Source organism: Ochotona princeps, chromosome 6 (assembly GCF_030435755.1).
Source record: "Ochotona princeps isolate mOchPri1 chromosome 6, mOchPri1.hap1, whole genome shotgun sequence".
Taxonomy (NCBI): Eukaryota; Metazoa; Chordata; class Mammalia; order Lagomorpha; family Ochotonidae; genus Ochotona; species Ochotona princeps.
Genome location: NC_080837.1, coordinates 46,394,665 through 46,414,625, shown reverse-complemented (window position 1 = coordinate 46,414,625; position 19,961 = coordinate 46,394,665). Strand labels below are relative to the sequence as shown.

Sequence of the window (19,961 nt, the reverse complement as noted above, 5' to 3'; positions counted from 1 at the left end):
ATGAGAAAAATAGCAGATGAAGAGGAAATGAAATTCAGAGAGACAGCATCATTTTAGGTACTAAATAACATCATCTATTTATTTATACATGCATCAGAGCATTATTTATTTATTAAATATGTCAAAGTTCTGAGCTTCTTGATGCTTGTATTCTGGAGATAGACAAGACATTTGTATAGATAAATATTTAATACAAGGTCTGCTAGTTATGTTTTCCATGGGAAAAAAAAAAGACAGGGTTAGGGGAAAGGAGGATGGGTTGAGTGGAAACTCGGCTACGTAGATTTGAAGGAAAAATCTCTCTGATAAGCTGTTGTTGGAGCAGTGACTGATGCAATGGGAGAACCTTCTGAGGCAGAGGCCTGCAAGGACAAAGAGCCCTGGGTGAAGACTACTATGGCATTCAAGAGTCATCTAGAACATTCAAGGGGATTAATGATCACAGTAGAGAGGAAGATGAAGAAAATTAAGAAATACTCAATAAACTCACGGTTTCTATTTTCCATGTTTTGCGTGATGCCGAGAATACAAATCAAACATGCTTAAGAAGTAGGGTATCCCAGAGGAAGAAGGAATCATGGTGTTATGCTAGAGGAATATATCAAGTTCAGTGGGAACTAGAGCAGGAACTCAAATCTGCCTGGAAGACTTGGGGATGCTTTAGAGAGATGTCAGAGGACCATGAGGAGAAGCTGTTGAGGAGGTTTGGCACTTCAGCAGAGGGAAAGGTATAGGCACAAATATTGACAAGCAAGGATGATAGTTCACTATTGTTTCCTGAGCTCTGTGGTCTGGTACTTCCAGGGTTAATGCTGATGTGCGATGTGCCAGGAGATGAGGTTGAACTGGTAGCTAAGGGAACATCATGTATGGGCCTGTGTACTACCAAATTGGAAATTTTGAGAAGAGAAGTAAAATAACTAAGTTTGTCCTTTACAGAGCTGTAGAATACTGGTTCATTGGCAGCACCATTAAGACAAGAAATAAAGAAGAGTGTGCATCAAAGGGATGATCAGTGTTGGGCATATACAGTTTAGAATGCCCAAGGATCATCACCAAAAGTTAAGGTCTGCTGAAAGTTAAGGTTAGAAGTGTAGTCATCAGCATACAGATATTAGAATCATGGTGTGGGCAGGGAAATACACTTAGCTTTGAGTCAGGAAAAACAGAACAAAACACATTTTAAAGCAGAAAGAAGGAATGCTGTAGGATTTGCCACAGTGCACTGATGAAACTGTGAATCTTGATACCAATTTATAAGCCTTATTTCCCCAGAGGACTGTGAAACCCTTGAAGGAAATAATTTGAGTTCATATTTTTTATTTGTATTCTTACATTTGACTTTTCCAACTAATACAGGGCCATGCACAACAGGGCCTTAATATATGCATACCATGTTTAAGTGAGTGAATATATAATTAGTAAAAGGACTAGACAGTTTGGCATTTCTGCTGTGAGTTTCCATCCATTATTGTGACATCTCACAATGGTATTTCATGTCTTTTTTTTAACTTTAATTAAACTTTTTATTATACTAAGAACACACACTGACTAGAGATAAGTTGTAAAAAAGAAAAGGAAAGCTAAAAACATTGTCCTAATCCCACTGCTAGGAATAACTGCTTTTAATATTTTCATATTCTCCATCTTACAATGTGATCTGTATGTATTCTTTTGAAAGTTTTTAATAATTATATTAAAGAAAGCATACATACAATCACCATACAACAAATGTTGTCATTTCAGTGTGTAGTCAATATAATTATATTATTGAGTTGGATTAGATTTTTCTTCGTAGTACGTCTTTGGCAAATGATGTATTTTATAGCTACAGAAGATCTCAGCTGGAGTACCCACAATTCACGCAGTCAAGAGCCACATCCAAGCAGTGACTATGTGTGGAAATTCACAGCTCAAGACCCTTTTATATAACGATGTAGCTGTGCATAAAGTTAAAATTCTTCCTCAACAGAAGTCAGGACATCCCAAGTTATAGTTTTATAGCTTGTTAAAATAAATTTAACTTTAGAACAAGTTTGAATTTATAGCATAGTTGTAAAGTTAATGCAGAGTTACCATTTCTCCACACAGTTTATCTTCCTATTAATATCTTACATGATACATATGACACAACAAATGAACCGATATTAATACATTGTTATTAACTGAAGAGCATACTTTATTGTGTTTTCTAAACATTTTTATGTGATATACCTTATCCAGAACCCCATCCAGGGTACCACATTCCATTTAATCATCTTGTCTCTTTAGGTTCCTCTAGGTTGTGGCATCTTGACAGTTTTTTTTTTTTCTTGACAACTTTGAGAGATATTGGAAATTTTGCAAAATTTACCTTATGTGGGATATGATTCTCATGATTTGGACAGGGATTATGTGTTTGTAGGGGACAGACTACACAAGTAAAGTTACATTTCTCATCACATCATATTAATGTTACGTACTATGAACATGGTTGCACACTGTTGCTGTTTACTTGGGTCACCTGGAGGAGGCAATGTTTATCAGATTTCACCACTAACAAATTACTCTGTTTTACTTCTTTCCACATTATACTCTTTATAAGGAGGCTGCTATGCGTGGTCCACACTTATGGAATGGGGAATTATATCTCACTTCCTTGAGCATAAATTATGTAAACAAATTACTACTTAATTACCAGGATTCATTTGTAAATCTTCTGCATAGGAAAATAGTCTATTCTCCCAAGTTTATTTTTTTCCAGTTATTTATTTTTATCAGTATTAACTTGCAAATATTTATTCTATACTTTGGATTCTTATTGGAAGCTTTCATCTATTCTATTGCTCGCATTGCTCTAGCATTGGTCAAAGGAAAGTTTTTCCGTTGGTTTGTATGTCGTGTTGACATTTCCCATCATTGTGGGGTTTTTGCTTGTTTAGTTTTGAATGTTTGCTTACTTTCTAAGGTTGTGAAGTTCTCCAGGCTTATTTGTTATATTCCATGACATTTCTTCAAGTAGCTCTGGTTCTTTTCATTGGCAAATGGTATTAGGAATGAAAATCTGGGATCTTGGCACATTTGTGGCCACTGGGGTGTTGTTGCCATTCAGGCAACAAAACAAGGAAATGTGTGTATATATGCTAACCCTTGGTGAATATTATGCATATTGTATGTGCATCAATTTGTCTCCATATTAAGTCAAACATGAGTTCATAATCAAGTCTGTAACTTTTTTCAAATTACTAATATATTATGATGCACAAATATTTTTCATGTCATTTGCTTCATTTTCTTGTCAAGTGGATTCATTTGACAATACTTACTTATGTATTGTAATTATGCCAAAATTATTTTATTTAACCAATTCACTGTTGTTTGACTTCCACATTATTCATAATTTGCATTTCTAGATGCTACATTCTAATAAACGTGTGTATCTTTATTACTCTCATATTATTCCTTTATTACAATCATATCATTTCATATACAAATTGCTAGAACTAAGCTGGTTGCAGCAAAAGTATGATGATTTTTAAGGTATTGAAGCTTATTATCCAAATTTCACTCAAAAACCTGCAGAACTTTGTGTTCCTATTAATACTGCACTGGCATGTCTTTCACTCTCCCCTCAATCTCTCCTTCCTAATTTAAATTTGTTATCATTGAATTGTAAAGCTTTATTTGTTGATTGATATTAAGAGGGGTATAGAGAGACAAAGAAAGAGAGGCAGAGAAAGAGAGAGAGAAACAGAGAGAGGCAGAGAGAGAGAGAAAGAGTGAGAGGAAGAGAGAGAGAGGAGAGAGATCCTTTGATTATTTTCCCAAATTTCCACAACAGCTGGGGCTGGGCTAGAACGAATCCGGCAGGACTTCAGTCCAGGTCTTCCACATGGATGGCAAAGACACAAGTACTTGAGTGATCATCTGCTGCTTCTCCGGACATACGGACATACGTTAGCAGGAAGGGATCACAAGTAGAGACAGGACTTGAACCCAGGCATTCTGGAACGGAATATGGGCACCCCAGGATGCATCTTAACATCCACCCCCAACATTCTCAACTTGGCCAAAATATAAAATGGGTTTGGAAGAAAATAGTATCTGAGTGGTTCTAAAATCTGATGCTTTGATTATATAGTAATGACTTCAGTCCATTATACTTATTTTTAATGAAGTATCTGTTATCTCTTACAATTTTTTAATCATTTGAGGATACTTTTCTAACAATATGTACTTTTTGGATTTATATATTTATTTTCATTTTCTCATTTGTCTTACAATATTCAATGTTAACATTAAGATCTCACAAAATGTACTTACTTAAATCTGTAAATTTTACCTTTTATTTTTTTGTCATTTTTCAAAAATACATTTCCAAAAAATATTACATGAAATCACACATATTTTTCATATAATACATATGTATAATTTCTGTTTATAATAAAAAAACTAATACTCTCAGTTGAATTTACTTGCTAAGGGAAGTACAAGGTGATTTCCAAGTGTCTTTCAACAGTTCATTGATGTGTGTCCTGATTTGAGATGCTCATTTTAGCATACACAAAATGACACCTTGCAAATGGAGTCTCTTACTGGTAACATTAGGTTTTGTGTTTCTATTGACTGGCTTTCGATCCTTATATTGCTACCTCACCATTTTAATTAGCATAGTGCTAGAATACATCTTAATATCTCATATGGCAACTATTTAATTTTTCATTGGACAGATATCTCATCCTGCTAGAGAACATTTAGCAACAGTTTTCCAAGGTGCAGAGTAAAAATTCCTTTCCCACCTCACCTGGAAACATATGTGAATTTATGGATTCCCTTAGCAGAAAGAGGACTCTGTGGGTGGGAGGAACTTTTACTGCAAAACTGTGGACTATTGAGGAAAATATTAAATTACACAGAGCACAGAGCCCTGTGAAGGTTTTATGGAGGATTTTCCTGGTTACTAAGGTTTCTCCACCCTCATTTCCACCCCAAGTGATCTGGAAGGAGTGGGTTTAAACCAGATTATTGAGGAACAGCAGTGGGGAAGTGGATTCCTCTTCTGAACTCCAGCAGAAATTAGAGACCATCCTTTCCCTCAGCTGGGATACTTGAGCCACAGAGATTGTGTTTAAGGATGTCTCCTCAGACAGCTCTTCCACACCTACAGGGAAAGCAGAGCAAACAAGCAGCCACTCCCCCATGTAGTCTATGGATATTTAAACACCCGAAGTGCACACACTTTGTGCTAGGCAGTGTGAGGAATAAACACACAAACAAGAACACATTGTATATTGCCAAGCAGGTCTTTGCCTCCTTGCTGGATGGAGGAGAGGACAGGTATCAACACAGTACAGCACCAGCAAGCAGTGTGAACTGCAGCAAGCAGAGCTTAGTAAAAGTGACAAGAGAGCCTAGGGAGGTGGAGTGGTGTGCTGGCAAGCCTGTTCTCTGGGGAAGAAGGAGCAGGATGTAGAACAGAGTAGTGGGGGTTAGGAATGGCCTGATTTTTGGTGTTTGCTGATTTTGATGATGTCAATATTTTTGCTATGACTGACACGTTTGAGGTGCCAGCACAATGTCAGTGAAGGTGGACTTGAGAAGACATGTGCACAGTCTGCTTCGAGTGGATAATTGTTGGCTAAGCATGCCAGTAGCAGGATATGTAGCAGGTATTGGAGGATACTGAACTTCCAAGTGGAGACATGAAGAGTGAACTGATTAATGGAAACATCAGAAGCAGAACTGTAGAGGATCACAGGGTGTCTGGAATGTTCAAGGATGAAAGGATTTTTTTTTTTTGGAGTATTATGCCAGAAGGTTAATGTGACAGCACAGAGCAGGGTGAACCTGAGCAGGAAGTAGTCAGGTATGGAAGAACAATTACATGTCTAGGGTGCTAACACTGGGTGGGCACTGCATTTTCCACTCTTCCTTACCACGCAGGGCAATGTGAGAGAGAGGAAAGAGATGAATGTAACAAATAATCTGAACAGTTGGAGGAGTTGTTCTCTTCGGAATACAGCTAACAGCTCTGTCTCAAGAAAAAAAAAGTCATTAAGGGTCAATTTTGGAATAGTTTATTGTACCCAGTGTTAACTTTAAAAAAAAGATTTGTTTTCATTACTACTTTGAACTAATAGTGTCAGAGTGAGTGTTGGAAAGAGGGGTTGATACAGAGAGAGAGAGAAAAAGAGAGAGAGAGAGAGAGAGATCTTCCATCTGCTGGTTCACTTCTTAAATGGCCACAATGGCCAGGCTTGCTGGGCCAGCCTGAAGTTAGGAGTGTGGAATTGCATCTCAGTGTGCCATGTGGGTGTCAGGGCCCCAAGCACTTGGGCCATCTTCTGCTGCTTTCCAGGTACCTATGTAGGAACTGAACTGTAAGCTGGTAGGCAGGACTCAAGCCATTTCTCCAACATGGGATGCCATAGTTGCAAGAGGTGACTTCATCCACTGTGATACACACCAGCACCCTTAATCTTATCTTTGTTGATGTTGGTAGGAAGGTCTCTTTTGATTGTAAGTGATAGAATACCTTACACAAAACCTTGCTAGAAAAATGCAACAAGTTGCGGGGAAAAGGGAACCCTACTCCACTGCTGGTGGGGCTGCAGGCTGGTACAGCCTCTATGGAAATCAGTATGGAGAATATTCAAACAACTCAAATTCAACATACCGTATGATCCAGCAATAGCACTCCTAGGAATATATCCAGAACACTTGTTCTATGAGAAACCAACATGCACTCCTATGTTCATAGCAGCACAATCAGTAATTGCAAAAACATGGAAACAACCAAAATGCCCATCAACAGAGGATTGGATAAGAAAGCTATGGTTCATCTACTCCATGGAATACTACTCAGCTATTAAAAAAAACAAAATGCAGTTCTTTGTGGCCAAATGGGCCAAACTGGAAACCATAATGCTAAGGGAAATGAGCCAATCCCAAAAGGTTAAATACCACATGTTTGCCTTAATTTAAGATGATATGATGTTATGTATAACATGTTATGTTTTGAATGTTATATGTTGTGTATAAACTAAAATTGAAGTATAGGTGAGGTGGTCACAGAAGGTGGCTGGGAACCCGCATTTACTTTTAACATATTGGTTACTCATTACTATGTCAATTAATTCCATAATGATGTAAATTTTTGCTGATGGTATGTTGGAGCTTTCAATTGACTGGGATGATACTCTGCTGGCTCTGTCATCAGACCAGAGAGGGTATACCTAAGAAGCCGTTGAACTTGACGGGACAATAAGATGCTGGACTCTATGTTTGGTATACGCTTGCAATGGGGAAATCTCAACTGAACTTGAGCTGTGGTTATGCAACAAGGTGGAGGAATCCACCATGGTGGGAGGGTTTGGGGAGGGGTGGGGAGAACCCAAGTATCTATGTAACTGTGTCACATAATACAATGTAATTACTGAAGTTAAATAATAAATAATTAAAAAAAAAAACCAATACTACTTAGAAAAAAAAAACAAAAAAAAACCAAACAAACAAAAAAAAAAGAAAAATGCAACAAGTTAATTGTGTTGCCTTGTTGGTATCCACATGTTTCCCTTATACTTGTGTACAATGACAAAGACGTGTGGATTAGTTCTTTCCGAACTTAGTCTCTCTCTCTCTCTCTCTTCAGGGTCATGCTGTTTCCTTGTGAAGGTGTAGGGCTGTTGGCAGCTCTGTAAATGCATCCTAGCTTCTTGCATTCCTAGAAGTGTGCTTTAACAAGGACATGCAAAGATTGTATATATGTGCCTGGTTCATGTGCTGATTATTGAACTGAATATTGTGGTTAGAGAGAGCAGCTTTATTAATTGATCAGGGTATTAATGATGGGGGTGGTGGGCTTTTTCCAAACTAAAGCATGAGTAGAGGAGCCTGGTCTTACCAAGGAATTCAGTCATGATGCTGGCAGGAGGTTAGGCATGGTTGTGTCAATACTGAGTAGGAAAGATCATCATATGTATATTTCTGTTTTCTTCATTGTCATCCTTAGGCACCAGTTCAGAGATAAAAACACTATTGAGGCTGAGGTTTCACAAGCACAACGCTTTCCTTTGATGTGAAAATGTGAGGTGCTCCCAGAACATCCAGTAGCCTCTCTAGACTCACCAGTTGTACCCTATTGCCTCTTTTACCCTCTTCCTGTCCTGTGGGCTGCTCTCCTGAGCTCCTGGAGCACGTGGCTCTCTACTGCTGAGCCCTAAGGGTTTTTGTGAGACTTTGTCTGTTACTGTTCTCACTGTGCGTTCTCTGACAGCACAGAAATAGACAGCTGAGTCTCTATAGGTCAGGGCTGAGATGGTGAGCCTCAAGAGGTTCTCTGATTTCTGAAATACCAAAGAATAGCGTTCCTTTCTTTTAGAGGTTTCCAAAGATTGCAGAAAAATCATGTGAATCAACTCTCCGCTGGATGGCTGTTGATACCAGTGCATTGTATAGTAAGACCAAGTGACTGTGATTTCACATTCCATGGTTACAGATTGCCCTTCTTGTTTAATTTTCACAGCTACAGGTTGGTTGACACTCTGGCTGTTAATGGAACCTGTAACAACACAAACAGAAAAAGATATCTGCTGACATGGCAGCTTCCAGTTGTCTGATTTTGATCCACAAAGTCAGGTGGAGTGAAGTGCAGCTCAGTTCTGCTCCATCTTCACTCTGGAGCCTCCACATGCCCCAGGCTGTAAGGTTGATGGGATGCTCACCAAGGCAGATGAGGGTTGTGACTGTGCATAGGAGAGCAGACAGACCCGGCTGCATCGCTGGAACATGGACCACTTGCAGAACAGCTCTTGTTGTGCTTGTTGTCTGACAGGATTCTGGAGTGTCGCTAGAGCTGGTGTCTCAGTGGCCCTGTTGCTGCAGAAGTGGAGGTGGGGTTTGTGTTTGTGCAACCTTTGTCATGCCACGTGCTGTCTGTGGTTTCCCGTTGACCACATTGCCTTCCAGCCTGTCACTACTTGTCTTCAATTAGTATATAGCAGGGAGAGACACTTTGTGTTAGGAGAGATAATAAAAATTCAACTCTAATTTAGTCATGCAAAGATAAGCATTTGTTCTGTGGACTTCATTATTTTAAATGAAAAAAACATATATTTTAAAACAACGGGTCATATTGGAAATCCCTTTTGTCTAACTCCCTTAAATGAGTGTCTACCACATATTATCGTACCTGAAAATGTATTGTATTTGGGAATGCTCTTTATACTCTTTCTAAAAAAAAAAAGGTTTATATGGCACTGTCTGATGGCTGGGATTCATACTGATAAAGGAATTCCCCAAAATCCTCATCAGGTCTCTTGCTAGTGGCGTGTCTCACAAACACTGGTGGAACCTTGGTCCAGACTGACTTAGTCTACCTTCTGTTTTGGTAGGAGCATTGTCCTGGCCCAACTGGCTGACACCTATTATGGTTCTCATTGTAGCGTGTTACAGCCCAGTCACACCTGGTGCATGCCCAGACACAGCTCACGCATGATTCATTGGGTGCTGAGACCTATCCCAGCCTGTCCTACACTCACCCTGGCTCTCACAAACACTAGTGGATGCTGGAGTCTAGCCTAGTCTGGCACATCTCAGACTCAGTCCACACCCATGCCAGGGACACTGCATGTGTCTAGCCCTGATCACTGGTCCCTTTTCTGGCTCTTGTGCATCCCAGAGGGAACCACAATCCAGCTGGGAGTCCCTTTCCCTCTCCCACCAGGTCTGTTCCCAGTCACAGATCTTGCGTGTGCTGGTGGTTGCTCTGATCCAGCCTGGCATAGTCCATCCCTTGTCTTGGAGCTACAGCCTGACCAGTCCAAGCATGCTCCTAATCTTAACACTCACTAATAAGGTGCTGCAGTCTACCACATTCAATTCTGCTCTCATCTGTACCTTTCATCAAAACTGGTAGGTTGATAGCCTAGGGTGGATCTGCATGATCTGCACTCAAACCTGGCTCTCGCACCGTGCAAGTATTCTAAGGTTTGTCTGGACTCTATCTGGTTTGTTCGCTACAGATCAGTACACACACCCTGCCAATGGTTAAGCAGCCCAGCCTGACCTGACCAATACTCAACCAACTTTCATGCTCAGCAGTGGGAATGACAGCAAACCAAGGGAGTTTTCCAAGTTCACCCACAAGGCCCACCCCAGATCCAGATCTCACAACATCAGTGGGTGTTAGGCCCTTATCTGGGAATCTGCCACAAAATATTCTTTCTGTATGCTGGTTGATGTTGTGGCCTGGCCTATCACACACCTATGAATTGGTGCTGCATCCTATACCAGCCTTGCCTGTTTCCAACTCCAGTAGTCATGAGTGTTGGAGGGTTCCGTGGTCATGCCTAACTTCATCAGTCACTACCCTCAACTCTTATTCATAATAGTAGAAATTGCAGTTCCACATTGGTGGGCATTATCCATTCTCTGTTCTAACTTTCACAGGTGGGTACTGTGATCTAGTTAGCCAGGTAGGTCCACAGTCCTAGCATTAGATTGTGCTGTTGAGTTGTTTTGGCAGTGGTCAATGCTAGCTAGCCCAACTCAGGGTTTCCATGTGGTTTGGTGCATTGGTCTGTCCCTTAAAGGCCCCCAATTCCCAGCTCCTTCCCAGCTCTTTCCTGGCCTCCTTGCTTACCTACAAATAGAGTGACCTTGTTAATGAAATTCCCTTAGAAGTCATTCTTCACCTGCAACAGATTCATTTATCAGTCCTCCTTCCCAAACATTCCCTTATCCCTGTCCTTGATCAAACTCAATTTCTATACACAGGACACATGAGATCCCTAGCCCAGTCTTCTGAAGGCCAGTCTTCCAGTGTGGTTGTGTGCTGGTCTGTAGCTCTGTCCACCACTATGGTCCAAAGCTACTGGCATGTGTACTGACCTGGAACCTTACTCCTCTGCACATCCAATTTCCAGGTCCATTCAAAGTTCCCCAAGGCGCGTCCATCAGTGCTCTAGGCCAACATGTTAGCTAGAGCTCTCCATTTCCCTCTGCCCAGGGCCAGGCAAGTGGAATATATCCAAGGTTGTTCTGTCTTCCTGGACATGAGCCTCTAGATCCACTCCTGGCAACAAAACGTGGTTCAGTGTCAGTATTAAGAACTTTTAAAATGTATTAACAAAATAAATCTGTCAGTTTTATTCTTTACAATTTGTCTCTGCCATTTTTACAAAAATTATTTAAAAATGATATGAAATCACATATATATTAATATAATATATATGTATTTGTTATATAGAACTAAAAATCTAGCTATTTCAATTGGAACTTATTTGCTAAGTTAAGGACCTAATTTTATTGATTTCTGGACCTAATTTTATGATTTCCAGGTGATGCTCAACAATTTATTGGTATGTTGTCCTGGTTTGTGATGCTTATTTTAGCATACACAAAATGGCCCGTTAAAGAAGAGTCTATGATTTGTAACTTTAGGTTTTATGTTTCTATTGGCTAGGTTTCTGTCCTTACATTGCTACCTCACCATTTTAATTAGCATGGTGTTCAAAACATTTTAATATCTCCTATAGCAACTATTTAGTTTTTGATTGGAAAGATATCTCTTCCTGCTAGTGAACTTTCAACAAAATTTTTCCAGGTGCAGAATAAAAATTTCCTTTCCACCTTGCCTGGAAACATGTGTGAATTTATGGATCCACCTAGCAGAGAGAGGAGTCAGTGGGCAGGAGGAACTTTTACTTAAAGACTATGGACTGTTGAGAAGCACTGCAATGGTTTGAGGAGGATTTTCCTGGTTACTAAGGTTTATCCATCTTCATTTACACGCCAAGTGATCTGAAAGGAGTGGGTTTAAACCAGATTATTGAGGAACAGCAGTGGGGAAGTAGATTCCTCTTCTGAACTCCAGCAGAAATTAGAGGCCATCCTTTCCCTCAGCTGGGATACTTGAGCCACAGAGATTGTGTTTAAGGATGTCTCCTCAGACAGCTCTTCCACACCTACAGGGAAAGCAGAGCAAACAAGCAGCCACTCCCCCATGTAGTCTATGGATATTTAAACACCCGAAGTGCACACACTTTGTGCTAGGCAGTGTGAGGAATAAACACACAAACAAGAACACATTGTATATTGCCAAGCAGGTCTTTGCCTCCTTGCTGGATGGAGGAGAGGACAGGTATCAACACAGTACAGCACCAGCAAGCAGTGTGAACTGCAGCAAGCAGAGCTTAGTAAAAGTGACAAGAGAGCCTAGGGAGGTGGAGTGGTGTGCTGGCAAGCCTGTTCTCTGGGGAAGAAGGAGCAGGATGTAGAACAGAGTAGTGGGGGTTAGGAATGGCCTGATTTTTGGTGTTTGCTGATTTTGATGATGTCAATATTTTTGCTATGACTGACACGTTTGAGGTGCCAGCACAATGTCAGTGAAGGTGGACTTGAGAAGACATGTGCACAGTCTGCTTCGAGTGGATAATTGTTGGCTGAGCATGCCAGTAGCAGGATATGTAGCAGGTATTGGAGGATACTGAACTTCCAAGTGGAGACATGAGGAGTGAACTGATTAATGGAAACGTCAGGAGCAGAACTGTAGAGGATCACAGGGTGTCTGGAATGTTCAAGGATGAAAGGATTTTTTGGAGTATTATGCCAGAAGGTTAATGTGACAGCACAGAGCAGGGTGAACCTGAGCAGGAAGTAGTCAGGTATGGAAGAACAATTACATGTCTAGGGTGCTAACACTGGGTGGGCACTGCATTTTCCACTCTTCCTTACCACGCAGGGCAATGTGAGAGAGAGGAAAGAGATGAATGTAACAAATAATCTGAACAGTTGGAGGAGTTGTTCTCTTCGGAATACAGCTAACAGCTCTGTCTCAAGAAAAAAAAAGTCATTAAGGGTCAATTTTGGAATAGTTTATTGTACCCAGTGTTAACTTTTTTTTTTAAATGTTTTTTTTTAAAGATTTATTTTATTTCTATTACAAAGTCAGATACACTGAGAGGAGGAGAGACAGAGAGGAAGTGGAGCTGCCGGGATTAGAACCAGCGGCCATATGGGATCAAGGCGAGGACCTTAGCCACTAGGCCACGCTGCCGAGCCCCCAGTGTTAACTTTTTAAAAAAAGATTTATTTTTTTGTTGCTTATTTGAACTAATAGTGTCAGAATGCTGGCCATGCATCCTAGGCTCTTACATTGCCAGAAGCTTGCTTAATAAGGACAAAGTTTGTGTATATTTGCCTGGTTCATGTGCTATCCTTGAACTGATTATTGTGGTCAAACAGAAGAGTTTTATTAACTGATCAGGGTATCCATTATGGAGTAGCCCTCATCCAAACCCCAACGTGAGTAGAGGAGACTGATCTCACCCAGGGAATAAATCAAGACGCTGCCAGGAACTAGGTATGACGGTGTCGATATTGGTTAGGAAAGATCAGCAGATGTTATTTCCATTGTCTTCATTGTCATCCCTAAGTATTAGTTCAGAGACAAGAACACTATTGAGGCTGAAGTTTCACAAGCATAACTCTGTCTTTGATGTGAAAATGTGAGGTGCTCCCAACACGTTCATTAGTCTCTCCAGACTTACCAGCTGCACTCACCATGCCATTTTTAAATTTGCTTCTTTTATATTATCATTTTATGACACAGTTCCCTAGGCCTTGGGATTTTCCTTATCCTTGCCCCAATTCCCTCATCACTGACTCATTTCCCCTATATCATTACTATAGTTTAGTGCTTAATACACAGGCTTTTCATGTCAATTATTGTGGGCATGGACAATGGCAAAGAGTCCAGCATCCTATTGTCAAGATAAAATAAACAGTTTAATTGGGAGTCCATCTTTGTGTAGAAGTAGAGATGCATACTACATTGTAGCCTCACTTCTGGATATGACAGACTGTACTACACAGTTACTGTACATCCCCTTAAATGAAAAACCACAATGCAAAATCAACAACAGGAAGAAAAATAGAAGTTCACAACACCATAAAGTTAAATAACATGTTACTGAATGACTAATGTGTTGCTGAAGAAATGTAAAAGAAAATCAAGAACCTTCTTGAAGAAAATGATGCTACTGTACAATCTATGAGTCATTGGAGAATTTAATCAGAAGAAATGCCTTTTTTATTGTCTTCCTGTCCTGTGGGCTGCTCTCCTGAGCTGCTGGAACACGTGGCTCACTACTGCTGAGGGTTTTTGTAAGGCTTTGTCTGTTGCTGTTCTCACTGTGCGTTCTCTGACAGCACAGAAATAGACAGCTGAGTCTCTGAAGGTCAAGGCTGAGATGGTGAACCTTAGGAGCTTCTCTGATTTGTGAAACACCAAAGTATAGCGTTCTGTTCTTTTAGATTTGTTATCAGAATACAGATAAATTAGGTGAATCATCTCTCCATTGGATGACTGTTGATACCAATGCATTGCATAGTCAGACCAAGGGACTGTGATTTCACATTCCATGGTTACGGATTGCCCTTCTTGTATATCTTCCACAGCTACAGGTTGGTTGACACTCTGGCTGTTGATGAAACCTGTAGCAACACAAACAGAAAAAGATATCTGCTGACATGACTGATAACGACTCTGTTACCAGTCAAAAGATGTTAACCCAGAAAGTTAGGTGGAGCGAAGTGCAGTTCAGTTCTGCTCCATCTTCACTCTGGAGCCTCCACATGCGCCAGGCTGTAAGGTTGATGGGATGCTCACCAAGGCAGATGAGGGTTGTGACTGTGCATAGGAGAGCAGACAGACCCGGCTGCATCGCTGGAACATGGACCACTTGCAGAACAGCTCTTGTTGTGCTTGTTGTCTGACAGGATTCTGGAGTGTCGCTAGAGCTGGTGTCTCAGTGGCCCTGTTGCTGCAGAAGTGGAGGTGGGGTTTGTGTTTGTGCAACCTTTGTCATGCCACGTGCTGTCTGTGGTTTCCCGTTGACCACATTGCCTTCCAGCCTGTCACTACTTGTCTTCAATTAGTATATAGCAGGGAGAGACACTTTGAATTGGGAGCAATGATAAAGTTCAACTCTTATTGCATCATGCAAAGATGAGCAATTTTAATATTTACTTTGCTATTTTAAATGAAAAGGTATATATTTATGCAACAGGTTATATTGAATATCAATTATGTTCTAACTCTGGAAATGAAAATGCCACATTATTTATGTATAATATAAATATTTAATATAAGAATATAGTAGATATCAACTTAAAATATAAATATTTAATATATAATAAATATATAGTGTATAAAATATAAATATAATATATTAGCTATTATATAGACATATAACACAATTATATATTATATAATATATAACAACTATTTAATACAATATGATATATAATATAAATAATATAAATATGAGTATTTAATATAATAATTATATTTTGGAATGTCCTTTATAGGCTTTCTTCTAAAAAAATGCTGTTTAAGGTCCTGGTGCAATGACTCAACTTACTAATCTTCCACCTTCAAGCACCAGGATTCCATATATACAATAGTTTGTGTTCCAGCTGCTTCACTCTTCATCCAGCCACCTGCTTGTGTCCTGGGAAAGCAGTAGTGGATGGACCAAAGCCTTGGGACCCTGAACCCACATCGGAGACAGGCAAAAGTTGTCGTTCCTTGCTTTCTGGTTTGTTCAGCTCTGGCAATTGCAACCATTTGGGGAGTAAACAAGTGAATGAACGTTCTTTCTGTCTCTCCTTCTCTCTGCAAATCTGTCTTCCAATAAACAAATAAATAAAACAAATAAAATATCTATGAAAAATGCTTAGGAAGACACTAAGTGCAAGGTCTACCATCTTGGCCAAATATGAAGTACATCTTGGGAGTTGTTCATTTTGCTTTACTTAAAGTTTGTGTTCACCAATTAATGACTCAGTGTTTCCCTTGCTTCAGAATCTGTTAACTCTAAGTTCTCCCTGACTCAGTGACTTCAACTATTTTTGGTGGCTTATAAAGGTGTTTGTGTTTTTGTGATGGCTTATTTCACTTGGCAAAATATCCCCTAAGTGTATCCATGATGGCACATTTTGGATATTTTCCTTTTGTTTAAGATGCTAACACAGGGCTCTCCCCTTACCTACCGAAACCCCACCTGGGATTAAGGGTGGAGGAAATACCCAGGCTTGCTCCAGCTGCCTGGACATGAACGCCCAGCACCCGCATACCCTGCTGGCATCATCCCCTGCAAGTCCACAGCTCCAGATCTTGAGTCCACTGCTCATGAGAGTGCCTGTGCAAAAAAGCAGCTCAGTGTTGATATTAAGATCTTTTAAAATGTATTTACCAAAATCGGTCAGTTTCAACCCTTACATTTTGCTTTCATTTTTAATTTTTATAGAAAAAAATCTACTTAAAAATTATATGAGGCCAAGCACTGTAGCATAACCCTGGGTTGATATTAGGTGGCAGTTCTGCATCCCTGGGTACTGGGACATTTAGGAGGCTGGGTGCAGCTTCCCCATTTACCTCTCCTCTTGCCTGAGACAAGAAGAAATGGAAAATTAGGAAACAATAATCTCACCAATTTTTCCTTAATCCTTGATCCTTCGCACCCTGGTCAACTCTGTATTCACCATCAAATTAAAAAAAAATAAATTTATTTAAACAATTATGTGAAGTCACTTATATCTGACTATATGTGCCTGGTTCATGTGCTATCCTTGAACTGTTAATTGTGGTCAGATAGAGGAGCTATATTAATTGATCAAGGTATCCATGATGTGGTGGGTCTCATCCAAACTCAAACATGAGTAGAGGAGACTGATCTCATCCAAGGAAATCAATCAGGATTTGACAGGAGGATAAGGAGGGGCAGTGAACGTTGAGATGAAAAGAGGAACATATGCGTGTTTTAATTGTCTTCGTTGTCATTGATAGGCACCAGTTCAGACATAAAAACACTATTGAGGCTGAGGTTTCACAAGCACAATTCTTTCTTTGAAAATATGAGCTGCTCCCAGACTGTACATTAGTCTCTCTAGACTCATCAGCTGAACCCACAATGCCTATTTTACCCTCTTCCTGTCCTATGGGCTGCTCTCCTGAGCTCCTGGAGCACGTGGCTCTCTACTGCTGAGGCTTTTTGTAAGGCTTTGTCTGTTACTGTTCTCACCGTGCTGTCTGCGACAGCACAGAAATAGACAGCTGAGTCTCTGAAGGTCAAGGCTGAGATGGTGAACCTTAGGAGCTTCTCTGATTTGTGAAACACCAAAGTATAGCGTTCTGTTCTTTGATAGCTGTTCCTAGAATACAGATAAATTAGGTGAATCATCTCTCCATTGGATGACTGTTGATACCAATGCATTGCATAGTCAGACCAAGGGACTGTGATTTCACATTCCATGGTTACGGATTGCCCTTCTTGTATATCTTCCACAGCTACAGGTTGGTTGACACTCTGGCTGTTGATGAAACCTGTAGCAACACAAACAGAAAAAGATATCTGCTGACATGGCAGCTTCCAGTTGTCTGATTTTGATCCACAAAGTCAGGTGGAGTGAAGTGCAGCTCAGTTCTGCTCCATCTTCACTCTGGAGCCTCCACATGCCCCAGGCTGTAAGGTTGATGGGATGCTCACCAAGGCAGATGAGGGTTGTGACTGTGCATAGGAGAGCAGACAGACCCGGCTGCATCGCTGGAACATGGACCACTTGCAGAACAGCTCTTGTTGTGCTTGTTGTCTGACAGGATTCTGGAGTGTCGCTAGAGCTGGTGTCTCAGTGGCCCTGTTGCTGCAGAAGTGGAGGTGGGGTTTGTGTTTGTGCAACCTTTGTCATGCCACGTGCTGTCTGTGGTTTCCTTTTGACCACATTGCTTTCTAGACTGTATATAGCAGGGAGAGTCTTTGTGTTAAGATACTAAAAAAAATCCAACTCTACTTTTATCATGCAAAGATGAGCAATTTTAATATTTACTTTACTATTTTAAGTGAAAAGATGTATACTCTAAAGCAATGAGTCATATTGAAAATTCCTTTTGTCTAACTCCCTTATTTGAATATTTACCACATTATTGTACCTTGAAATGCATTGTATTTGGGAATATACTTTATAGGCTTTCTTAAAAAAATGGTTTAGTGGAGTCCCTGTGCAATGGCTGGGACTGCATGCTGATAAGTGAATCCCCAAACTCCTCCAACAGGTTTTCTCCTAGTTCAGATTTCACAAGCACTGGTGGAACCTTGGTCCAAACTGACTTAGTCTACCTTCTGTTTTGGCAGGAGCATTGTCCTTGCTCAAGTGGCTCACACCTATTCTGGTTCTTATTGTAGGGTGCTACGGCCCAGTCACACCTGGTGCATGCCCAGACACAGCTCACGCATGATTCATTGGGTGCAAATACCTAGCCCAGTCTGTCCTATGCTTGCTCTGGCTCTCACAAACACTAGTGGATGTTGGAGTCTAGCCTAGTCTGGCACATCTCAGACTCAGTCCACACCCATGCCAGGGACACTGCATGTGTCTAGCCCTGATCACTGGTCCCTTTTCTGGCTCTTGTGCATCCCAGAGGGAACCACAATCCAGCTGGGAGTCCCTTTCCCTCTCCAACCAGGTCTGTTCCCAGTCGCAGATCTTGCGTGTGCTGGTGGTTGCTCTGATCCAGCCTGGCATAGTCCATCCCTTGTCTTGGAGCTACAGCCTGACCAGTCCAAGCATGCTCCTAATCTTAACACTCACTAATAAGGTGCTGCAGTCTACCACATTCAATTCTGCTCTCATCTGTGCCTTTCATCAAAACTGGTGGGTTGATAGCCTAGGGTGGATCTGCATGATCTGCACTCAAACCTGGCTCTCGCACCGTGCAAGTGTTCTAAGGTTTGTCTGGACTCTATCTGGTTTGTTCGCTACAGATCAGTACACACACCCTGCCAATGGTTAAGCAGCCCAGCCTGACCTGACCAATACTCAACCAACTTTCATGCTCAGCAGTGGAAATGACAGCAAACCAAGGGAGTTTTCCAAGTTCACCCACAAGGCCCACCCCAGATCCAGATCTCACAACATCAGTGGGTGTTAGGCCCTTGTTAGGCCCTTATCTGGCAGTTTATCTCACATTGTCAGTGTTTTTGTTTGCTGGTGGATCTTGTGAGTTTGCCTGCCGCAGATGCAATATTTGCGTTTGCCTCATGATGCTGCAGCTTAGGCCAGCCCGGCCCATTCCCAGCCGCAATACGCATGAGTGTTTCGGATTCTGTGGTCATGCCTAACTCAGCCAGTCACTACCCTCAACTCTTATTCATAATAGTAGAAATTGCAGTTCCACATGGGTGGGCCCACATATCCCCCACAGAATTTGCCACCAGATCTGATGTTTTTACTCTCACAGGAAGGTACTGTGATCTAGCTCTGCCAGGTAGGCCGTCAGCCCTAGCATTAGTTTGTGCCGGTGAGTGGTGATTAACAGTGGTCAATGCTAACTAGCCCAGCTCAGGTTTCACACATGTGCTGAATCATTGGTTTGACCCTTAAAGGCCCTATAGTTCCCACCTCCAAACGCTCTGTCCCATTCCTCTTGCTTACATACAACTATAGTGGCCTTGTCAGTGAAAGTCCCTAAGTAGTCATTCCTCACCTGCAAGACTTTGCTTGAGTGGTCCTCCCTCCAAAACATTCCCTTGCCTCTTTCCCTGATCAATCCCAATCCCTTCACCTGGAAGCACATGGGTTTCCCATCCCTTCCTTCTGAAGCCCAGTCTTCTGATGTGGTGGTGTGCTGGCCTAGAGATCTGTCCACCACTAGGGTCCCAAACTCCTGGCTTGTTTGCTGGCCTGAGACCTTACTCCTTCATGATTCCAATTTCCAGGTCCAAAGTTCCGCAAAGCAAGTCCCCCAGCACACCTGACCAGACTGCTAACCTAGGGTTCACCACTCCATACCTGTCCCCTGACTCTGCCCACAGCCAATCAAGTGGGAAATATACAGTCTTGTTCTGCCTGCCTGCCTGGACATGCCTAGGTCGCTGCTGGGAACAAGAGGCAGGTTACTGTCAGTATTTTTTTTTTTTAAA

General features: G+C 41.2%; 2 gene segments (V, D, J or C); both read right to left on the bottom strand.

Moving 5' to 3' along the window:
• Positions 1-14,071: 14,071 nt before the first annotated feature.
• On the bottom strand, positions 14,072-14,786 carry LOC131480499 (T cell receptor alpha variable 14/delta variable 4-like). The segment is given in 2 exon segments: positions 14,072-14,475; positions 14,651-14,786. Coding segments are annotated over 2 exon segments (459 nt in total).
• A 2,178-nt stretch (positions 14,787-16,964) lies between these two features.
• On the bottom strand, positions 16,965-17,667 carry LOC131480498 (T cell receptor alpha variable 14/delta variable 4-like). The segment is given in 2 exon segments: positions 16,965-17,368; positions 17,532-17,667. Coding segments are annotated over 2 exon segments (459 nt in total).
• Positions 17,668-19,961: the final 2,294 nt, after the last annotated feature.